Raw genomic sequence first — 24,412 nt, 5'->3', positions numbered from 1 at the left:
AGTCTCTTCTTTCCTTCCTTCTTGTATTCTTTTTAGTGAAGGTGATTTTCTCTGCTGGTATGTTTTAGTTTTTCTTTGTGTGTGTGTGTGTGTGTGTGTGTGTGTATGTGTCTGTTGTATGTTTTTTGATTTGAGGTGACCATGAGGCTTGCAAATATTATCTAATAACTCATTATTTTAAACTGACTGGGCATAGTGGCTCACGCCTGTAATCCCAGCACTTTGGGAGGCCAGTGGGGGCAGGTCACCTGAGGTCAGGAGTTCAAGACCAGCCTGGCTAACATGGTGAAACCCAGTCTGTACTAAAAAAAATATATGCAAAAATTAGCTGGGCATGGTGGCACGTGCCTGTGGTCCCAGCTACTCAGGAGGCTGTGGAAGGAGAATTGCTTGAACTCGGGAGGCGGAGGTTGCAGTTAGCCAAGATTGTGCCACTATACTCCAGACTGGATGACAGAATGAGACTCCGTCTCAAAAACACAACAAAACAAAACAAAAACCCCTCGTTATTTTAAACTGATGACAACACTGATTGCATAAAAAAACAAGCAAAAAGAAAACTAATAAAAACTCTACACTTTAACTTTGTCTCCCCACTTTTTAACTTTGTTTGTTTCTATTTATATCTTATGTTACTATGTGTTAAAAAGTTGTTGTAGTTATTTTTGATCAGTTAATCTTTTCATCTTTCTACTTCAGATATGAGTAGTTTACACACCACAATAACAGTGTTATAATATTCTGTGTGTGTCTGTGTACTTACTATTACCAGTCAGTTTTGTACGTTGGGATGATTTCTTATTGCTCATTCTTGTCTTTTTTTTTCTGGTTGAAGAACTTTTTTTAGCATTTCTTACAGAACAGTTCTGGTGTTGGTGAAATCTTTTATTTGCCTTGAAATAATCTTTTATTTTTATTTTATTATTCCAGATGAAATAATCAGCTTTTATTTGACCGGAAAAGTCTTCGTTTCTTCTTCATATCTGAATGATATTTTTGTCAGATATACTATACTATTCTAGGATGAAAGTTTTTTTCATTCAGTGCTTTAAATATGTCATGCCACTCTCTTGGTCTGTAAGGTTTCCACTGAAAAGCATGCTGCCAGGTGTATTGAAGCTCCATTGTATGTTATTTGTTTCTTTTCTGTTGCTGCTTTTATGATCTTTTCTTTATCCTTGACCTTTGGGAGTTTCATTATGAAATGCCTTAAGGTAATCTTCTTTGGTTTAATTCTGCTTGGTGTTCTATAACCTTCTTGTAGTTGAATATTGATATCCTTCTTTAGGTTTGGGAAGTTCTCTGTTATTATCTCTTTGAATAAACTTTCTAATCCTCTTTAAGGCCAATAACTCTTAGATTTGCCCTTTTGAGGTTCTTGTCTAGATCTTGTAGGCATGCTTTACTCTTTTTTATTCCGTTTTCTTTCATCTTTGCTGACTATGTGTTTACAAATAGCCTGTCTTTAAGCTCACTAATTTTTTCTGCTTGATCACTTCTGCTATTAAGAGACTCTCATGCATTCTTCAGTATGTCAGTTGCATTTTCAGCTCCACAATTTCTGCATGATTCTTTCTGATTATTTCAATTTCTTTGTTAAATTTATCTGGTAAGTTTCTGAATTCCTCCTCTGCTTTATCTTGAATTTCTTGGAGTTTCCTCAAAACAGCTGGTTTGAATTCTCTCTGAAAGATCACATATCTCCATTTCTCTGGGATTGGTTCCTGGTGCCTTATTTAGTTCCTTTGGCGAGATCATATTTTCCTGGATGTCTTAATGCTTGTGGATTGTTCACTGGTGTCTGGACATTCAAGAGTTGTTTATTGCAGTCTTTGCAATCTGGGCTTGTTTATACCCACCCTTCTTGCAAAGGTTTTCCAGGTATTCAAAGAGACTTGGGTGTAGTGATACAAGTTTTTAGTCACTGCATCTGTATCTGCATTGGGGGATTCCCCAAGCCCAGTAACATTGTGGTTCTTGTAGACTCATAGAGTGTACCACCTTGGTGGTGTTGGGTAAGATCTAGAAGAATTCTCTGGATTGCCAGGTAGAGACTCTTGTTCTCATCTTTTACTTTCTCCCAGAAAAACAAGAGTTTCTCTTTCTGTGCTGAGGTGCCTGGAGCTTGGGGATGGGTGACGCAAGCACCCCTTGGGCCACCATCACTGGGACCACACTGCGTCAGACCCGAAGCTAGCACAACACTGGGTGTTTCTGAAGGACTGCTGTAACCACCACCTGTCTATTACCTATATTTGCTCAAGGACCTAGGGCTGTATATTCAGCAGGTAGTGAAGCCAGCCAGGCTTGTGTTCTTCCCTTAAGGGTGGCAAGTTCCCCAAGGCCCCGGGCAGGTCCAGAGATGCCGTCTGGGAGCCAGGGCCTGTATTCTGAAATCTTAGAAATCTACCTGGTGCTCTATTCTACCTCAGCTGAGCTGGCGCTGAAACCACTGTTCTTTCTACTCTTTCCTTCCCTTTTCTCAGGCAGAGGAGTCTCCCCATGTCCACCAACACTATAGGGCCACAGGAAGTACTGCCAGGATACCACCAATGTGCGCTTATGGCCCAAGGGTTCTTCAGTTAGTTTGTGGTGAATGCTGCCAGACCCGAGACTCATGCTTCAGGGCAGTGGCCTCCCCTCTGGCACAGGGTAGGTCTAGAGATGCTGTCTAAGAGCCAAGGCTTGGAATTGGGGACCCCAAAAGCCTGCTTAGTGCTCTTTCCTACTGTGGATGAGCTGGTACCTAAGCTCAAGACAAAGTTCCTTTTGCTCTTCCCCCTGTTTTTCTCAAGCTGAAGTGGTCTCTCCTCATAGCCACCAGAGCTATGAATGTGCTGGCTTACACGTGAAGCCAGCATGTCTCAGTCTCACCCAAGGCCCATGGTGTATACTACCTGTTTACACCGGGTTCTGTGTTCCACAGATGATGAATCCTGCCAGGACTAGGTTTTTCCCTTCAAGGCAGCTGTTTCCCTTCAGGTCCAGGGTATGTCTAGAAATGTTGTCTGAGAGCCAGGGCCTGGAATGGGGGGCCTCATGACACTGCCCAGTGTCTTTTCCTACTGTAGCTCAGCTGGTATCCCAGTTGCCAGATGAAGTCCTCTTTACTCTTCCCTATTCTCTCTTCACACAGAAGGAAGGAGTTTCTTTTGGAGCTTCAAGCCTTGCTGCCTGGCATTGGGGGACAGATGACATGAGCACCCCCTTAGTTGCCCTGGCTGCTGTCTTACTAGGTCACGTGTCCTCCTAGTTGACTGGCTCTGATCCTAGCACAGCACTAGGTCCTGCCTAAGAGTTGCAGTCCTTGTGGCCTAGACCAGCATTCCCCAACATTTTTAGCACCAGGGGCAAGTTTCATGGAAGACAATTTTTCCATGGGGTGGAGGAAGAGAAATCGTTTCTTGATGAAACCGTTCTACCTCAGATCATCAGGCATTAGATTCTCACAAGGAGCACACAACCTAGGATTCCTTCCATGTGCAGTTCACAATAGGGTTCGTGCTCCTGTGAGAATCTAATGCTGCCGCTGATCTGACAGGAGGTGGAGCTCAGGCGGTAATGCTCACTTGGCCACCTCTCACTTCCTGTGTTTGTCCATTCTCACACTGTTATGAAGAAATACCGAAGACTGGGTAATTTATTAATAATATAAAGGACAGAGGTTTAATTGACTCACAGTTCCCCATTGCTGAGGAGGCCTTAGGAAACTTACAATTGTGGTGGAAGACAAAGGAAAAGTAAACACCTTCTTCAAAGGGTGGCAGGATGGAGTGAGTGCAAGCAAAGGAAATGCCAGATGCTTATAAAACCATCAGACCTTATGAGACTCACTCACTATCGCAAGAACAGCATGGGGAAAACTACCACCATGATCCAAGTACCTCCACCTGGTTGCACCCTTGACATGTGGGGATTATGGGAATTTCAATTCAAGATGAGATTTTGGGTGGGGGACACAGCCAAACCATATTACCTCCTGCTATGTGGCCTGGTTTCTAACAGGCCAAAGACCAGTACTGGTCCAGGGCCTGGGGTTTGGGAACCACTGGCCTAGACAGTCTTTCAGGTTTATTTAGAGTGCCAGAGCACTTTAGCCCTTGGTGGCAAGGCTTGCTGAAACTCAAGTTCCTGCTACTAGGATAGACGATTCACCTATGGCTAGGGCTGGACTAAATGCTCCCTCCATGGGTGCTGGCTGAATTCAGCCTGGTGTTGGCAGCACTGGGTTCCAATGTGAAGTCTCACAATTGCTGCACTCTCCCTCCTTCAAGTGCAGAGATTCTCTCTGTGTGCCACACAGCTGGCCACACTGGGGGGGATAGGGGAGGGGTAGTGTCAGCAATTCAAGATTGTCCTTCCTGCCTTCTTCAGTACCTCTTTCAGTGATATGAAGTAAAAACCAGTTACTGTGTTTACTCCCCTGATTTCTGATTCATATGAAGGCTTTTTTGTGTAGATAGTCATTAAATTTGATGTTCCTGTGGTGATGATGATTGATGGAGGCTTCTGTTCTACCATCTCGCTCCGCCTCCCCAACTATGATTTTTGAGTTAATTTTTGTGTGCGGTGTTAGGTAAGGGTTCACCTTCCTTCTTTTGGGTGTAGATATCCAATTTTCCCAATACTATTTGTTGAAAAGACTGTTTTCTACATTAAATGATCTTGGCACCTTCATCAAAATTTGTTTGACCATTTATAGGAGGGTTTATTTCTGAACTCTATTCCATTGGTTTAACTTTATGTCACTACCATACTATTTGGATTATTGTAGTTTTGTAGTAAGTTTGGAAATCAGGAAGTGTGAGTCCTCTGGCTTTGTGCTTCTTCCAAGATTCTTGTAGCTGTTCAGCGTCCCTTGATATTCCATTTGAATTTCATAATGGGTTTTTTCTGTTTTTGCAAGAAAAATGTTTAGGATTTCGATAGGTATTGAACTGAATTGTAGATCGCTTTAAGTAGTATTGGCATCTTAACAATATTAAGTCTTATGATACACATGAACGTGGGATGCGTTTCCATTTATTTGTCTTTCATTTCTTTCAGCAAGATTTTCTTGTTTGTATTGTACAAGTCTTTCCCTTATTTGGGTAAATTAATTACTAAGTATTTTATTCTTTTTGATGCTGTTGTTAAATAGAATTGCTCTCGTTTTCAGATTGTTTCTGCAATTTGTTTCCTTTTCAGATTGTTGGTTGTTAGTGTATAGAAATGCAACTGATTTTTGCATGTTGACTTCATATCCCACTTTGCGTCAGCTTTGTATCAGCTACTTTGCTGAATTCATTGATTAGTTTTTATTTTTTTGGTATGGAATCTTTAGGGTTTGCTACATGTAAAATTAGCATATGCAAATAGAGATAATTTCACTTTCCAGTTTGGATGTCTCATTTCTTTTTCTTGCCTAATTGCCCTGTCTAGAACTTACATTGAACACAAATGATGAAAATGGGCATCCTTTCCTTGTTCCTGATCTTAGAGGAAACCATTTTCAGTCTTTTTTTTTTTTTTTATGACAAGGTCTCACTCTGTCACCCAGGCTGGAGTGCAGTGGTGCAATCTTGGCTCATTGCAACCTCCACCTCCCAGGCTTAAGTTTTCCTGCCACCTCAGGCTCCCGAGTTGCTGGAACTACAGGTGCGTACCATACTCAGCTAATTTTTGTATTTTTTTTTTTTTTGTAGCAGCAGGGTTTCATTATGTTGCATGGGCTGGTCTCAAACTCCTGAACTCAAGCGATCTGCCTGCCTTGGCCTCCCCACCCTGGGATTACAGGCGTGAGCCACTGAGCCTGGCCAAATTTCAGTCTTCTTTCACAACTCATTGTGGGTTTTTCAGATATGGTTTTATTATCTTGAGGTAGTTTCTATACCTAGTCTTTTGAATTTTTTTTTAAATCATGATTTTGTCAAATGTGTTTCTTTATCAATTGAAGTGATCATGTGATATCCCCCCTTCATTCTGTTAATGTGGTATGTTACATTGGTTGATTTCCCTACGTTGAGCCATCATTTCAACACAGGAATAACTTCATTTTAGCAATAAATCCCACTTGGTCATGGCATATAATCCTTCTAATATGATGCTGAATTTGGTTTTATGGTATTTTGTTGAGGATTTTTGCATTAAAGTTCATTGGAGATATTTGTCTATAGTTTTGTTTTCTTGTAGTGTATTTGTCTGACTTTGGTATCAAAGTCATACTGGCCTCATAGCATGAATTAGGAAGGATATCCTCCTGTTCAGTTTTTGGAAAAGTTTGGGAAGGGTTGATATTCTTTAAATGTTGGGTAGAATTCACCAAAGAGCCATGAAGTCCAGGGCTTTTCTTTTTATGGAGTCAATCTTCTTACTAATTATATATCTATTCAGATTTTCTGTTTCTTCATGGCTTAGTCTTAACAGGTTTTGTGTTCCTAGGAATTTGTCCGTTTCATCTGGATTATCCAATTTGTTGGTGCATAGTTGTTCACAGTACTCTTTTATAATGCTTTTTATTTCTATGGAATCAGTAGTAATGTCCCTACTTTCATTTCTGATTTTAGTAACTTGAGTCTTCTCTCTCTTATTTCTCAGTCCATCTAGCTAAAGGTTTGTCAGTTTTGTTAATCATTTCAAAGAACCGACTTTTGGTTTCATTAATTTTTCTCTATTGTTTTTCTATTCTCTATTTTATTTATCTTTGCTCTCATATTTATTTCCCTCTATCTTTTTTTTTTTTTTTTTTTTTTTTGAGACAGAGTCTTGCTCTGTTGCCTAGGTTGGAGTGCAGTGGTGTGATCTCGGCCAACTGCAACCTCCACCTTCTGGGCTCAAGCAATTCGCCTGCCTCAGCCTCCCAAGTAGTTGGGATTACAAGCATATGCCACCATGTCTGGCTAATTTGTGGGTTTTTAGTAGAGACGGGGGTTTCACCATGTTGGCCAGGCTGGTCTTGAACTCCTGACCTCAAGTGATCTGCCTGTCTCAGCCTCCCAAAGCACTGGGATTACAGGCGTGAGCCACTGCACCCAGCCTGATCTGCCTGTCTCAGCCTCCCAAAGCACTGGAATTACAGGCGTGAGCCACTGCACCCAGCCTGTTTCCCTCTTTCTGTTACCTTTGGGTTTAGTTTGTTCTTCTTTTTCTAGTTCCTTAAGTTGTCACGTTAGGTTTGAAATCCATTTGAGATTTGAATTTGAAATCCATTCACAACTATAAATTTGCCCCTAACACTGCTTTCACAGTGTCTTACAGATTTTGGTATGTTGTGTTTTTATTTTCATTCCTCTATAAATATTTTACAGTTTTCCTTGTGTTTTCTTCTTTGATCTATGAGTTATTGAAGTATGTGTTGTTTTTTTTCCACAATTTTACGAATTTTCAAGTTTTATTTCTGTTAATTGATTTCTAATTTCATATTGTTGTGATCAGAGAAAATACTTTCTTTGTATGATTATCTCTTTTAAAGTCTATTGAGACCAAGCATGGTGGCTCACACTTATAATCCCAGCACTTTGGGAGGCTGAGGTGGGTAGATTAGCTGAGGTCAGGAGTTCAGGAGCAGCCTGGCCAACATGGTGAAACCCTATCTCTACTAAAAATGTAAAAATTAGCTGGGTTGCTGACAGGCACCTGTAATCCCAGCTACTTGGGAGGCTGAGGCAGGAGAATCACTTGAACCCGGGAGGTGGAGGTTGCAGAGAGCTGAGATCGCACCATTGCACTCCAGCCTGGGCAATAAGAGCGAAACTCTGTCCAAAAAAAAAAAAAGTATTGAGGCTTAATTTCTGGCCTAACAAATAATCAATCCTGGAAAATGTACCACATGCACTTGAAAAGAATGCGTATGCTGTTTTCATTGGATAGAGTGTTACATGTATGTCTACTGTCTGGTTACTTTATCTGTTACTGGTCGGGGGATATTGAAGTCTCCAGCTATTATTGTGTAAGTATCTATTTTTCTCTCTTTAATTCTGTTAATTTTTGCTCTGTATATTCTGATGGTCTGTCTTTAGTGTATGAATTTTTTTTTTTTTTTTTTTTTAGAGATGGAGTCTCGCTATGTCTACCAGGCTGGAGTACAGTGGCACAATCTCAGCTCACTGCAACCTCCGCCTTCCAGGTTCAAACGATTCTCCCACCTCAGTCTCCTGAGTAGCTGGGATTTACAGGCACGCACCACCATTTAGTAGAGACGGAGTTTCACCGTGTTGACCAGGCTGGTCTTGAACTCCTGACCTCAGGTGATCCGTCTGGTTTGACCTCCCAAAGTGCTGGGATTACAGATGTGAGCCACTGTGTATAAATGTTTATACAGTAGTTCCTGCTTCTCCACGGGGGATGTTCCAAGACCCCCAGTGGATACTTGAAACCATGGATAGTACCAAACCCTATAGGTACTATGTTTTTTCCCATACATCTATATGTATGATGAAGTTTAATTTATAAAGCAGGCACAGTAAGAGATTAACAGTAATAACTAATAATAATATAGAACCGTTACAACAATATACCATGATAAAAGTTATGTGAATGTGGTCTCTCTGTCTTAAAATATCTCAATGTACTATACTATGGGTAAACAAAACTCTGGAAAGTGAAACTGGATGAGGGGTGACTATTATAAATGTTGTATTTTCTTGCTGTATTGAACCTTTAAAAAAATATGATGTTCTCCTTTGTGTCATTTAGGTTTTTCTTATAAATCTTTGTTGTTACTATTTGTACAGAGTATCTGTTTCCATCCTTTCACTTTCAATCTGTTTGTCTTTAGATCTAAACTGAGTGTCTTGTAGACAGCTTATAGTTGGAGCATGTGTTTTTATCTATTCTGCCAATCTCTGTTTTTTTAATTGGAGAATTTAATTCATTTACATCTAAAGTAATTACTGATAAGGTGTAATTACATCATTTTCCAATTTTATGTATTCTTTATAGATTTTTTTGGCCCTCATTTCCTCCTCCTGTGTTTAGTTGATTTTTTTGTAGTGAAATGTTTACATTTCTTTTTCATTTGCTTTTATGTATGCACTATAAATATTTTCTTTGTGGTTATGATGAGGAATACGTTTAACATCCTATAGTTAAAACACTGTAATTTGAATTTTTACCAGCTTAACTTTAATAGCATACAAAAACTGCTTCTTTACAGTTCCATCTCCCTCACTTTCAGTTGTGCAGATGTCATACAATTATATTTTTGTAGGCTGTGTGCCCAGAAACTTAAAACAATAATTCTTTTGAATGTGTTAGACTCTTAAATCATGTAGAAAACAAAAATGTAGTTAAAAACCGTTGTTAACAATGATACCAGCTTTTATAACTGCCTGTATATTTATCTTTATTGAGATCTTTTATTTCTTTATACAACTTTGAGTTACTGTCCAGTGTTCTTTAATTTCATTTTGTAGGATTCCCTTAACTGTTTCTTACAGGGCAAACCTAGTAGTAACAAACTTCTTCGGCTGTTTGAGAATGTCCTAATTTCTCCCTCAATTTTGAAGGACATTTTTGCTGAATATAGGATTCTTGGTTGATAGCTTTTCTCTTTTAGCACTTTGACTATGTTGGAAATTTGACCTGGATCTTGAAGGATGGTTAAGATTTACAAGATGGGTTAAAAGATAGGGGTAAAGGGAAGGGATTCCAGGTGGAGGCAACAGTAAAAAAAAAAAAGGCAAAGATAGAAGAAATACTGAGGTCTCTAAAATGAGTAATATGTAATTTATTTTGTTTTGAGGGTTAGATTATGAAAATCAAAGTGGTTTTCTCCATTTTGAAAGATAAGCCTAGAAAGGTGGATTGGACCATTCTCTTGTGTTTTAGAGGCCAGCAGAGGAGTATAGACTTTATTTTGTGGCCATGAGGAAATCTTTGCAAGTTTTTGGGTAGGAGAATGAGGCTGCTGGTTTGGAAAGATTGATTCATGTGAGAGACATGAAAGATTCATGTGAGAGACATGAAAACTCATGGTGGTTAAACCAGTTAAAATTCTGTTGAAATAGTTTAGGTAGAAGGATAGGAGAGTATGAAGGCAAAAGAGGATGTGGCAGTGGAATTGACTGTATCAGATCTGTACATGCATGAGTGGAAAGAAGGAAAATGTAATAATGTTAACTACACTAGGGCAGTGTTTTTTATTTTCCTCATGATATATCCGAAGTGTCTAGTACAGTGCCTGGCACATAATATATTCTTTTTATTGTTGTTGTTTTTTTGAGACGGAGTCTCACCCTGTCGCCCAGGCTGGAGTGCAATGGTGCGATCTTGGCTCACTGCAGCCCCCACCTCCTGGGTTCAAATGATTCTCTTGCCTCAGCCTCCCAAGTAGTTGGGATTACAAGTGTCTGCACCACACCCAGCTAATTTTTGTATTTTTAGTAGAGGCGGGGTCTTACCATGTTGGCCAGGCTGGTCTTGAGCTCCTGACCTTATGATCCACCTGCTTCGGCCTCCCAAAGTGCTGGGATTACAGGTGTGAGTCACCGCACATAGCCAACTTTTTTTTTTCTTTTTTTTTTTTAAAGAGACAGAGTTTTGCTGGTATTACAGGTGTGAGCCACCATGTCTAGCCAATATATTCTTAAATATTTGTTGAATGAGTGAGACTGTTTTGACCGAGATTATTAATCTGTGTGATTTAGATACTGGTGATGACATTAACAGAAATAAAGCCCTGAGAAGAAAATGAATTGAATTTTGAACATTGTGAGTTTGTGTTATCAGACATGTGGCCAAGGATCTAGATTCAGGAGATACCCACATGGAAAGAATAAAAGCCATGTCAGTAGATATCAGGGAATATTAGTGCAAAAATTTGTAAGTGTGAATATAACATGACATATTCCAAATTAATTCCTCCTATTACAAATTACGTATATCTTATATATTTAATATACATTTAGTTTAATCAATTCAATAAAATTTTAGTGTCGTAACAACTTCTCCATATTGAATTGCCATTTACTGACTGGGTTCTTTTGAATTCCATGAAAATGAGTCAGGCTTAATGCTTATATACTCTAGGCTTTGGCTTGTTAAGTATGTACAAGAGTATATTAATGTTAAATTTTAATATGATAATTTGTGTAAGAGTTTTTCTTGGCTTTGCTGATTATTTCTGTCATCAGAACCAAAGCTAAGTAAATTTATTCATATTTTGGGATAGAAATGAAGATTATTTAGTATGTTGATTCTTTGTACAGTACACATGGGAATGCTAGATGTCCTCTTTTGAGGTTTATAATTCGATTTACAAAACTGTCCTGTTTATTTTAGTATTAGGAAAACATTTCTAATTTTCAGATGATGAGACAAACCATATTAGATGTAACTGACTTGTGCATTATTCACCCAATATTTCTGGTGAAGTAACTTAAAAAGAGAATACAAAAAGAGGAAGTGGAAACTGAAAAAGATAATTGGGGAATATTTCTAGGGTATTGTAGATGAGCACATATGCACATATTTAAAATAATATATTCAAATTTTATTTTTCAAGGTTTCCATTTGGAAAGGTTGTTCAAATAAAAAAGTATCTGATGTAATTTTATTCAGTTGTGAAACATTATTAACAGGGATTATGACTCCTTTAAGGTTTATGTGAACAAATATTCCTTGTCCTTTCTCTTAATATGCTTGTCTTTATTTATTTTATTATTTATTAATCCAGTAGATTGTAAAGTGCTAACTTTGAATGACTGTTGAAGCGAATGAGAGCAACATAACAGTAGACATTTTGTTGATGATTGTCATAATATTTATAGTATGTTGTGTATGAGGCAATGGTTAGCTGATAGGAAGTAGGAGTTTTTCTAGCTTCGGATCTCCTTTAAATGGTCTGTGAAACACATTTGTGCCTTGGAAAGGAGATTAGAGATGATCTAATGTGGGTTATTAAAAATGAACAACATAAGAAATTTGTTCTCATTGAATATACATGTTAGCTTTAAACCGTATTTGTACAAAAAAAGGTATATTGTACAAAATTTAAATAATTTTTTAGATTGAATAATATAATTAAGATACATTATTATTAAAATCATACTCAAACTGGGATCTGCATATATTTTCTTTGGAGTCTGTAGGTTTCCTATGAGAATGAAAGATATTGTGTGTTCACATCAGCAATCATCTAAAAATAAAGTAGGAACATATTTTATATCATCTAGATCAGGGGTCTCCAAACCCCAGGCCGCAGTCCAGTGCTGGTCCATGGCCTGTTAGGAACCAAGCCACACAGCAGGAGATAAGCAGTGTGTATTACTGCCTGAGCTCTGCCTCCTGTCACATCAGCTACGGCATTAGATTCTCGTAGGAGCGCGACCCCTATTGTGAACTGTGCACGTAAGGGATCTAGGTTGTGCGCTTTTTATGAGAATCTAACTAATTATCTGAAGTGGAACAGTTTCATTTCCCCTGCCAACCCAGTCTTTGGAAAAATTGTCCTCCATGAAACCAGTCCCTGGAGCCAAAAGGGTTGGGGACCACTGATCTAGAGGACCATTTAATAAACCAGTAATACCAGTAGATTGCAGTGCCCTTGTGTATGCTTGTTTTGCTATTGGTTCCGGATAGAACCGTACTTCTTTGTGATGAGCTTAAAAGAACTGAGACATACCTCATGCATAAATGATGCATTTGTGGACAATACAGGGTCAAATAATGTCACAACATTGTGATGTAAGTTTTGTGGTAGTTCATATTCTATTAGCTAACATTTTGAGCATCTTCCATGTTCTTGGCACTATTCTCAGTGTTCTTCATGTATCATCATGAATCAAACTTAGTATTGTTTTAAGAGTTTTTTTGATAGTCCTCATTAAAGACTTGTGTGATATGTGCCATCACTGTTCCTGTTTTATAGATGAGGGTGCTAAAGTACACAGAAGTTAATTTTCCTAAGGTTACACAATTTTTGTTGTTGTTGTTGTTTGTTTTTGTTTTTGAGATGGAGTCTCGCTCTGTTGCTCAGGCTGGAGTGCAGTGGCACGATCTCAGCTCACCACAACCGTTGCGTCCCAGGTTCAAGTGATTCTGCTGCCTCAGCCTCTCGAGTAGCTGGGATTACAGGTGCCCGCCACCCTGGCAGAGGCAGATTTTTGTATTTTTAGTAGAGACGAGGTTTCACCATGTTGGCCAGGCTGGTATTGAACTCCTGACCTCAGGTGACCCAGCTGCCTTGGCCTCCAAAAGTGCTTGGATTACAGGCATGAGCCACCACACCGAGCCAACTTTTTTTTTTTTTTTTTTTTTTTTTTTTAAAGAGACAGGGTTTTGCTATGTTGTGCAGGCTGGACTTGAACTCCCAGGCTCAAGTGATCCTGCCTCAGCCTCCTTAGAAGCTGGGCCTTCAAATACATACCACCATGCCTGGCTAAGAGTTAGTTTTCGTAGACATTGTCTGACATCATAGCTCCCAGCCATTCTGTTATGTTGCCTCACTGTAAAGACAAGTACTTGTACAATTACATCACATTTGACACAGTAATATAGCCATTCCAAGCTCAAAAGAACGTGTATGTTGGCAGTCAACACCACATTCATGTTACAATTTTAGATTTTGTTTTAGCCAAACACCATCTTTTTTCCTGTCATGGTGATGTTGTTGGTTGAATATTATTGGTTTGTGGTTATCTTTGGATTCAGTTTGTAAGATTTTACTGTTATATGAGTTGTTATAAGTACTAGGAGTTTGTCCTAGTTTACGTTTATATATATTTTAATAACAGTATATAAACCAAACAGTATCTGAGACATGTCTTAACCAATTTAGAAGTTTATTTTACCAAGTTGAAGACATGCCTGGAAGAAATAAACACAGAATCACAGAAACTGTGGTCTGTGCGTTTCTCCAAAGATAATTCTGAGGGCTTCAATATTTAAAGGGAAAAAATGGACTGGAGGAGAAAGAGGGAGGGTATGGTAATCCCCATGTTGCAAGAGAAAAGGAGCAGACAGGGGAATAGTCAATTATGTATTAGTCTCATGCTCAGTAAAGCAGCACTTTACACAAGATAAGGAGAACATAGAGTAGCTACCTCTGGAGATATTTAACCTTTTATCTGTAGCTATCTGCCAAGGAACAAAAGGAAAGGCCTTTTCTTGCATTACTTAGCTTTCAGCTTAATTTTTTTCTTTTGGCATAGTGAATTGGGGTCGCAAGTTTTTATTTTCCTTTCACAATTATAACAGAAATAACAGAAATTAGAGTAGGGATGCTGATGCAAAGGATTGCTTTTAATCCTTTGGAAATCAAAGAACTCATGTAATGCATATGAATACATATTGATTTATTTACTGTACAAATTCAGAGTTTTATATAAAGTGCTGGATTTCCTTAAACAGCATGAGTTGAGGAAACTCTTTTAATTTGTTGTTTTGTGACTTGGATGTATTGCTCCCAACCCAGGCATGTGGTCTGGGTGACTCATAGACAAACGGTCCATAGGTAATAATATAGACAATACTTTAGAGGGTTTGTTTCCCCCCTTGTTTCTAATTGGGGACTATTCTCTTGTCACAGGCCTAGAATGTTATCTTACTTATGGAATTCTTTTAGAGATCATTACTACCAAAAATATAGGGCCTCTTAATCAGATGAACACAAAGTAGTAAGAAGCGAAAAGAGTTCCCTATGATTTCAGTGAGATTTGTCTTGACTTAAACGAAACTTTGATTCAGTTTTATAATCAGAATGAAGACTATCATTTTTCTCCTTATACAATTCAAATTCATCGTCTTCAGAATTTAATTTGGAAAGGTTTCCTTTTGCAAATTAAATTTATGTGTATTACATGCCAGAGATTCTACTTAATGTGCTTTGTTAATCATCTTTGAAGTAATTTCTCCAGAGATGGAATGCTTTTGAATTCAATATTTATTGAGCGTCTACTGTGTACAAGTCATTGCAAGTCACTGGTGATGTATTTGGTTCCTGATAGCATTATTTAATTTTGCTACACATTCCTAGTATACCCAAGAAGTGGAAGAACTTCATTCAAACATTTGAATCTCTGATATTATTTGTTCCCATAATGGATTTATTTCTGTAACTGTTCTCTGGCTGGATCAATTTGTTCCTTTCTCCTTACATTTTTCTAGTACTTTTTTGTTTTTAACTTCTAGAGATTTACTCTGATTTTAGCAGTCTTTTGTTCATTGACCTTCTGGAAATATTCTATTGAAGAACCAAAATATTACCACCACTCTATACTTGTAGAGGACTTTAATATCAAATTCTAATGTGGGTACAAAAGACTTTCTGATGTTTGATAAGCTCTTCTTGACTAACCCCTTATTTTAGTCTGGCAGTTAGTTAATGTTCCCTGAGACACATGAAATTATAAAGAAAATACTGAGTATATATATATTTTAAGAAGAGGTTTCATAATTTTGTCATATTCAGCCTCATATTTACAGGGTATTCTTAAACATGTTTGTATGTTGAATTAATAACATGTTTAAGAATGTGATCTTAGAAAATGTAATGTAATCTTAGAAAAGATGTGGTCAATACACCCTCCCAAGACTAGACCAGGAAGAAGTTGAATCCCTGAATAGACCAATAACAGGCTCTGAAGTTGAGGCCGTAATTAATAGCCTACCAACCAAAAAAAGTCCAGGACCAGACAGATTCACAGCCAAATTCTACCAGAGGTACAAGGAGGAGCTGGTACCATTCCTTCTGAAACTATTCCAATTGATAGAAAAAGAGAGAATCCTCCCTAACTCATTTTTTGAGGCCAGCATCATCCTGATACCAAAGCCTGGCAGAGACACAACAGAAAAAGAGAATTTTAGACCAATATCCCTCATCAACATTGATGCAAAAGTCCTCAGTAAAATACAGGCAAACTGAATCCAGCAGCACATCAAAAAGCTTATCCACCACGATCAAGTGGGCTTCATCCCTGGGATGCAAGGCTGGTTCAACATATGCAAATCAATAAATGTAATCCATCATATAAATAGAACCAAAGACAAAAACCACATGATTATCTCAATAGATGCAGAAAACGCCTTCGACAAAATTCAACAGCGCTTCATGCTGAAAACTCTCAATAAATTCAGTATTGATGGAATGTATCTCAAAATAATAAGAGCTATTTATGACAAACCCACAGCCAATATCATACTGAATGGGCAAAAACTGGAAGCGTTCCTTTTGAAGGCAGGGATGCCCTCTCTCACCACTCCTATTCAACATAGTGTTGGAAGTTCTGGCCAGGGCAGTCAGACAGGAGAAAAAAATAAAGGGTATTCAAATAGGAAAAGAGGAAGTCAAATTGTCCCTGTTTGCAGATGACGTGATTGTGTATTTAGAAAACCCCATCATCTCAGTCCAAAATCTCCTTAACCTGATAAGCAACTTCAGCAAAGTCTCAGGATACAAAATCAATGTGCAAAAATTACAAGCATGCCTACACACCAGTAACAGACAGAGAGCCAAATCATGAGTGAACTCCCATTCACAATTGCTTCAAAGAGAATAAAATTCCTAGGAATCCAACTTACAAGGGATGTGAAGGACCTCTTCAAGGAGAACTACAAACCACTGCTCAACGAAGTAAAAGAGGACACAAACAAATGGAAGATCATGGATAGGAAGAATCAATATTGTGAAAATGACCATACTGCCCAAGGTAATTTATAGATTCAATGTCATCCCCATCAATCTACCAATGACTTTCTTCACAGAATTGGAAAAAACTGCTTTAAAGTTCATATGGAACCAAAAAAGAACCCTCATTGCTAAGACAATCCTAAGCCAAAAGAACAAAGCTGGAGGCATCATGCTACCTGACTTCAAACTATACTACAAGGCTACAGTAACCAAAACAGCATGGCACTGGTACCAAAACAGAGATATAGACCAATGGAACAGAACAGAGCCCTCAGAAATAATACCACACATCTACAACCATCTGATCTTTGACAAACCTGACAAAAACAAGAATTGGGGAAAGGATTCCTTATTTAATAAATGGTGCTGGGAAAACTGGCTAGCCATTTGTAGAAAGCTGAAACTGGATCCCTTCCTTACTCCTTACACAAAAATTAATTCAAGATGGATTAGAAACTTAAATGTTAGACCTAAAACCATAAAAACCCTAAAAGAAAACCTAGACAATACCATTCAGGACATAGGCATGGGCAAGGACTTCATGTCTAAAACACCAAAAGCAATGGTAACAAAAGCCAAAATTGACAAATGGGACCTAATTAAACTAAAGAGCTTCTGCACATCAAAAGAAACTACCATCAGAGTGAACAGGCAACCTACAGAGTGGGAGAAAATTTTTATAATCTACGCATCTGACAAAGGGCTAATATCCAGAGTCTACAAAGAACTTAAACAAACTTACAAGAAAAAAAAAACTCCATCAAAAAGTGGGCAAAGGATATCAACAGACGCTTCTCAAAAGAAGACATTTATGCAGCCAACAGACACATGAAAAAAATGCTCATCATCAGTGGCCATCAGAGAAATGCAAATCAAAACCACAATGAGATACTATCTCACACCAGTTAGAATGGTGATCATTAAAAAGTCAGGAAACAATAGGTGCTGGAGAGGATGTGGAGAAATAGGAACACTTTTACACTGTTGGTGGGACTGTAAACTAGTTCAACCACTGTGGAAGACAGTGTGACGATTCCTCAAGATCTAGAACTAGAAATACCATTTGACCCAGCCATCCCATTACTGGGTATATACCCAAAGGATCATAAATCATGCTGCTATAAAGACACATGCACACATATGTTTACTGCGGCACTATTCACAATAGCAAAGACTTGAAACCAACCCACATGCCCATCAATGATAGACTGAATTAAGAAAAGGTGGCACATATGCACCATGGAATACTATGCAGCCATAAAAAATGATGAGTTCACGTCCTTTGTAGGGACATGGATGAAGCTGGAAACCAATATTCTCAGCAAACTATCGCAAGGACAGAAAACTAAACACTGCATGCTCTCACTTATAGGTGGGAATTGAACAGTGAGAACACTTGGACACGGGAAGGGGAACATCACACACTGGGGCCTGTCGTGGGGTAGGGGGAGGGGTTAGGGATAGCATTTAGGAGATATACCTAATGTAAATGACGAGTTAATGGGTGCAGCACACCAACATGGCACAAGTATACATACATAACAAACCTGCACGTTGTGCCCATGTACCCTAGAACTTAAAGTACAATAATAATAATAATAATAATAATAATAATAATAATAACAACAACAACTCAGAATCTAATTGTGGGCCTTAGCAACTATTGTATTAAAAATGAAACATTTTTTCCTTTGTCATGTTTTAAAGAAAATAACTGCTTTGAGTTATAATTCACATACCATAAAGTTCACATATTGAAAGTAAAAAAATAAATAAAGAAAAGAAAAGATGTGGTCCATTAATAAAGGTTTCCCCACAGGGTTAATCTGTGGTGTGGTGTTTTTTGTTTGTGGGCGGGGGTGGGGTTCTGGTTTTAACAGAATAGTATGATGTTTGATGATACCACTTCTGGGACCAAATGTGTTATCTTTTTTGGGACACCAGAAACCAAATTTCTAACATTAGCTGGGTGTCCAACAATTGAGTTCAATTCTGACACTGATTACCTGGAGGTAGTACAGATCCCACAGCTTAAGGGCTCCATTTCATAAGACTGCCCCTGCTTAAGATGCTAGCTGCAAATGGGATGCCCAGGCTACCCACATTTTGTAACCGCCCAACTGTTTCTCCTTGCCCACTGCCTAGACAGAGCCAATTTGTTATGACAGGGGAATTGCAATAGTGAAAGAGTTTAATTCACATAGAACCGGCTACATGGGAGACCAGAGTTTTATTATTTCTCAAATCAGTCTCCCCGAAAATTCGGGGATTGGAGTTTATAAGGATAATTTGGTAGGTAGTGGGCCAGTGAGTTGGGAGTGCTGATCGGTTGGGTTGGAGATGAAATCATAGAAAGTCGAAGCTGTCCTCTTGGTGCTGAGTCAGTTCCTGAGTGGGGACCACAATACCAGATGAGCCAGTTTATTGATCTGGGTGGTGCCAGCTCAGAGGACAGGGTCTGCAAAGTGTCTCAGGCAGTGATCTTAGTTTTGTAATAGTGATGTTATCCCCAAGAGCAATTTGAAGAGGTTCAGAATCTTGCAACCTCCAGCTACATGACTTCTAAACCATAATTTCTAATCTTTTGACTAGTTAGTACTACAAAGACAGTCTAGTCTCCAGGCAGGAAGGTAGTTTGTTTTGGGAAAGGGTTAATATCGTCTTTGTTTCAAAGTAGAACTCTAAACTATGTTCCTCCCAAAGTTAGTTTGGCCTATGCCCTGGAATGAACAAGGACAGTTTGGAGGTTAGAAGCAAGGTGGAGTTGGTTAGGTCAGATCTGTTGCACTGTAATAATTTTCTAAGTTATAGTTTTTGCAAAGGTGTTTTCAGTTTCTTCCTGCCTCTGCAAATTTGAGGATTCCCATGATTCCCACCTCCAGGTTTGATAATTTGCTAGAACTACCCACAGTACTTAGGAAAGCACTGTACTTACCATTACAGATTTATTATAGAGGATACAACTTAAAAACAGCCTAATGGAGAGATGCACAGTGCAAGATGTTAGGATGGGGATGGCACGGCACACATTCATGTGTTCCATCCCCATCCTAACATCTGCACATTCATGTGTTCACTAACTTGGAAGCTCTCTGACCCTTGATGTTTAAGGGTTTTTATGGTGGTTTCATTACACAGGCACAGTTGATTAAATCCTTTTCTACTAGTGATTGAGCTCAATCTTCAACCCTTCTCCATTCTTCAGAGGTCTGGAGGTGGGGCTGAAAGTTCCAATCCTCTAATCACTTGATTTTTTTTGGTGACCAGCCACCATGAAAAAGTAGGACCCTTTGTCCCACTTCCTCCCATTGAGCTATCTCATTAGTATATAAAAGACAGTACATTCCAAAGGCTTTTGGAGCTCTATGCCAGGTACTGGACACAAAGACCAAATATTAATTTTTTATTATACCTCAGTTGCATTTTTGTATTGCTTCAGATTCTGTATAAGTAGTGAATATTACTGAATATTTTTTGGATTTAAGTATATGTGACATTAAAAAGTTTTGTACATACATCATTTTCCATTTTTGTACATCCAGTATTTCAATAAAACTTTGGTAAAAATGAACAAAAATGCATTGATTTAAAATTTTTAATTTCTCTTGTTTCATTGGAAATTTTTTACTCTATATTATTAGGCCTGGTTAGTCATGGATCTGACAGTTCGGCCACTAATAGAGCAAATAGTAAATTCACTTGGGAAGAATATAATTTACTGGACTTGAGTACCTGTATTCTTTTCTTTGAAAGAGTGGGTTACTCTGGAAGTTTACTTCTTCCTTTATGGTATTTATATGCTTGAATATTTGTGCTGGTTCTGGGGAGGGACGTTTTTGACTTCAAGGGACATTCGGCAATGTTTAGTTTTCACAGCTGGAGGGTGGGGATTGGTACTGTTATCTAATGGGTCTCTGGATGCCAGGAATGCTACTAAAAATTCTATAATGCACAGAGCAGCCCCCGCAACAAAGAATTATCTGGCCCAAAATGCTAATATTAACTGAGTTTGAGGAATTCTGCTATAGGCCAATATGGGCATCACCAGTGTTTAGATGGTATTTGAAGCTTTGGAACTGTGGATATCCTCATCCACTGAATTGATTTTTACCATTTTGATAGATATAGAGAAATATTTCTCGTTCCTGTTCCCCAACGACTTATTGAGAGATTAAACTGCAGCCATCCAAATTACCTAAATACAGTTGTTAGCTAATCTAGAGTGTGGTTTTGAGCGGGGGAAGCAAACTATAAACCATACTATCTTTATAGTCCTAAACCTTAGGGAAGACTTTCCAGATCACCACTGAAAAATGCTTTAGGACATTGGTCTGGGAAAAGATTTCATGAGTAAGAACTTAAAATCACAGGCAACAAAAACAAAAACGGGGTTATGTCAAACTACAAAGCTCCTGGACAGCAAAGGAAACAACAGAGTGAAAAAAGAACTTATAAAATAAGAGAAAATATTTGCACACTACTCACACTACAGGGGATTAATATCTGGAATATACAAGGAACTCAAACATCTTAACAGCAAAAAAAAATTGATTTAAAAGTGGGCAAGTGATCTGAGCAGACATTTTTCAAAAGAAGATGTACAAGTGGCTAACAAATAAATGAAGAAAATGCTTAACATCACTCTTCATCAAAGAAATGCAAATCATAACCACAGTAAGGTATCATCTCACCCCAGTTAGGCTGTTATCAAAATGGCAAAAAACAAAACAAAACAAAAAAGCAATAAAAATGCTAGTAAGGATGCAGAGAAAAAGTAAGTTTTATACTCTGTTGGTAGGAATGTAAACTAGTACAGCTACTATGGAGAACAGTATGGGGATTCCTCAAATAACTACAAATAGAATTTTTTTTTTTAGACGGAGTCTCACTCTGTTGCCAGGCTGGAGTGCAGTGGTGCAGTCTCGGGTCACTGCAACCTCTGCCTCCTAGGTTTGAGCAATTCTCCTGCCTCAGCCTCCTGAGTAGCTGGGACTACAGGCACGTGCCACCATGTCCACCTAATTTTTGTATTTTTAGTAGAGAAGAGGTTTCACCATGTTGGCCAGGATGATCTCGATCTCTTGACTTCGTGATCCGCCCGCCTCGGCCTCCTGAAATGCTGGGATTGCAGGCGTGTGAGCACTGTGCCCGGCCCAAATAGAACTATTAATACGATATGATTCAGCAATGCCACTACTGGGCATGTATTCAAAGGAAAGGAAGTCAGTAAACCAAAGAGACATCTGTACCCTATTCTTATTGCAACACTAGCCAGTAGCCAAGATAGGGAATCAACCTAAGTGTCCAACAACAGATGAATGGCTAAAGATGTGGTGTATATACACAAAGGAACATTATTCAGTATAAGAAGGATGCAATTCTATTATTTGTGACAACATGAATGGAACTAGAAGACATTAGGTTAAATGAAATAAGCCAGGAACAGAAAGTTAAACACCACGTGTTCTCACTCACATGTGGAACCTAAGAATAGTTGATCTCATAGAAATAAAAAGTAGTGCAGAGGATACTAGAGGCTGGGAAGGGAAGAGGGCAGGGGGGAGGATAGGGAGAGATTTGTTAAAGGATACAGAATTACATAGCTAGATAGGAGGAATAAATTCTAGTGTTCTGTACCAGTGTAGGATGACTATAGTTAACAATGGTATATAGTTTCAAATAGCTAGAAGGAGGATATTGAATGTTCTCAATACAAAAAATTATAGATGTTTTACATGATGGATATCCTAATTACCCTGATGTGATCACTATAGACCATATGTATTGAAATGTCACTGTGTACGCCAGGCATATGTACAGTTATTATTTGTGGATTAAAAATAAAATTTCTTAAAAAAATTATATTTTTATTTTTTATTTATTTTTGAGATGGTTAAAATGAACATCATTTTAACCTGTCTCCCAGGTTGGGATGTGGTAGCACACTCTGTGTCTGTCTCCCAGGCTGGGGTGTGGTAGCACAGTCTTGACTTACTGCAACTTCCGCCTCCTGGGTTCAAGCGATCCTCCCACCTCAGCCTCCTGAGTAGCTAGGATTACAGGTGTGTATCACCACGCCCGGCTATAAAAAATAAAATTTCATTAAAAAAAGTATTGAAGATGAAAAGAGTTCTGGAGAATGGTTGCACAACAGTGTGAATGTACTTAACACTATTGAACTGTACATTTAAATATGGTTAAGATGGTGAGTTTTATGTTACATATACCTTACTACAATTTAAAAAAGATACTTGTGTCCAGTTCTTGATAGTTTCTTATGCAGTTTTCTAGTTTTCTTCTCTAGGACTTTTGTTCTGTTTTCTTCAGTGTTTTTTCTTAGTCAAGAGAGTTTATAATCTCTCAGGTGATTTTTCATCCTTTTCCAGCTGTTCCTTAATTTTAAAGTATACAAGTTAGCCCTTATCCTAAAAATTGGACAATACTGGACTAATGTGAAGGTGTAATGTTTGGATTTTAGTTTATAAATGTTAATTGAAGTGTTTATCAATTTAGGGAACTATGTGTGTTCACTGAATATTGAAAAAGAACTATTTAGCTTCAGATACTTTCAGTATAAAGCTTACTCATGATTTCATATATTGTTTTTCTTTCTTTCTAATAGGCTTTTAAGGATATGCTGTATTCAGCTCAGGACCAGGCACCTTCTGTGGAAGGTAAGATGAATTAACCCTTAAGTTTAATCACAGAAAACCTCTTTTTAAGGAAAGATATTTTGTACTGCAGAGTATGAAACTAATATGATGATAAAACTAAAACTATCCTATTATATAGGTCTTTTTTTCCTTTTAATAATATATATTATGATTATTTTCTATTTTATTCTAAATTTTTCTCTTGTCTAGTTCACCTTTACCCTATGACAGATCTTTTACTATGTCCTTATGTCATCTTAGGACTGTGTATCATATGTATTGGTTTAGTCAGAAGTTTTTCTCTGTAATGCTTCCTTACTTCCCCTCCCCTCCCCTCCCGTCCTTCCTTCGTCCATAATTTGCACAACACAGCTTTTCCTTTCTATTTATGTCATGCCTTTAGAGTGGGACCAGTAAAACAATGGAGAATGTTTACAATGGGTGTGTGTGTGTGTGTGTGTGTGTGTGTAAGCATGTTTATGTATACATGTGTACATGTTCTTATGTCAGTAAATAGGAGCTAATTCAACAACTGTTCTTGAGGGAGAATGTCCCTTCTGAGGCTGGATATTCTTTTTTTTTTTTAATTATACTTTAAGTTCTAGGGTACATGTGCACAACATGCAGGTTTGTTACATCTGTATACATGTGCCATGTTGTTGTGCTGCACCCATTAACTCTTCATTTACATTAGGTATATCTCCTAATGCTATCCCTCCCCGCTCCCCCCCACCCCCCACAATAGGACCCGGTGTGTGATGATCCCCTTCCTGTGTCCAAGTGATCTCATTGTTCAGTTCCCACCTATGAGTGAGAACATGCGGAGTTTGGTTTTCTGTTCTTGCGATAGTTTGCTGAGAATGATGGTTTCCTGTTCTTGCGATAGTTTGCTGAGAATGATGGTTTCCAGCTGCATCCATGTCACTACAAAGGACACGAACTCATCCTTTTTTTATGGCTGCATGGTATTCCATGGTGTATATGTGCCACATTTTCTTAATCCAGTCTGTCACTGATGGACGTTTGGGTTGATTCCAAGTCTTTGCTTTTGTGAATAGTGCCGCAATAAACATATGTGTGCATGTGTCTTTATAGCAGGATGACTTATAATCCTTTGGGTATATCCCCAGTAGTGGGATCAGTGGGTCAAATG

The 24,412-nt window shown here is 38.3% G+C and overlaps 1 protein-coding gene across 2 annotated transcripts in view; it reads left to right on the top strand.

The window, feature by feature from the left end:
* XPR1 (xenotropic and polytropic retrovirus receptor 1) overlaps window positions 1–24,412 on the top strand; it is a 259,722-nt gene that overhangs the window by 24,975 nt on the left and 210,335 nt on the right. For both annotated transcript variants that reach the window (XM_025377428.1, XM_025377418.1), the window contains exon 2: window positions 23,229–23,280. In XM_025377428.1, coding sequence (XP_025233213.1) covers window positions 23,229–23,280 — 52 coding nt within the window. The remainder of the gene's footprint in view (window positions 1–23,228; window positions 23,281–24,412) is intronic.

This window comes from Theropithecus gelada, chromosome 1, assembly GCF_003255815.1.
Source record: "Theropithecus gelada isolate Dixy chromosome 1, Tgel_1.0, whole genome shotgun sequence".
Taxonomy (NCBI): Eukaryota; Metazoa; Chordata; class Mammalia; order Primates; family Cercopithecidae; genus Theropithecus; species Theropithecus gelada.
The sequence above is the reverse complement of the archived record's forward strand: the minus strand, read 5'-3'. Positions and strand labels throughout refer to the sequence as shown.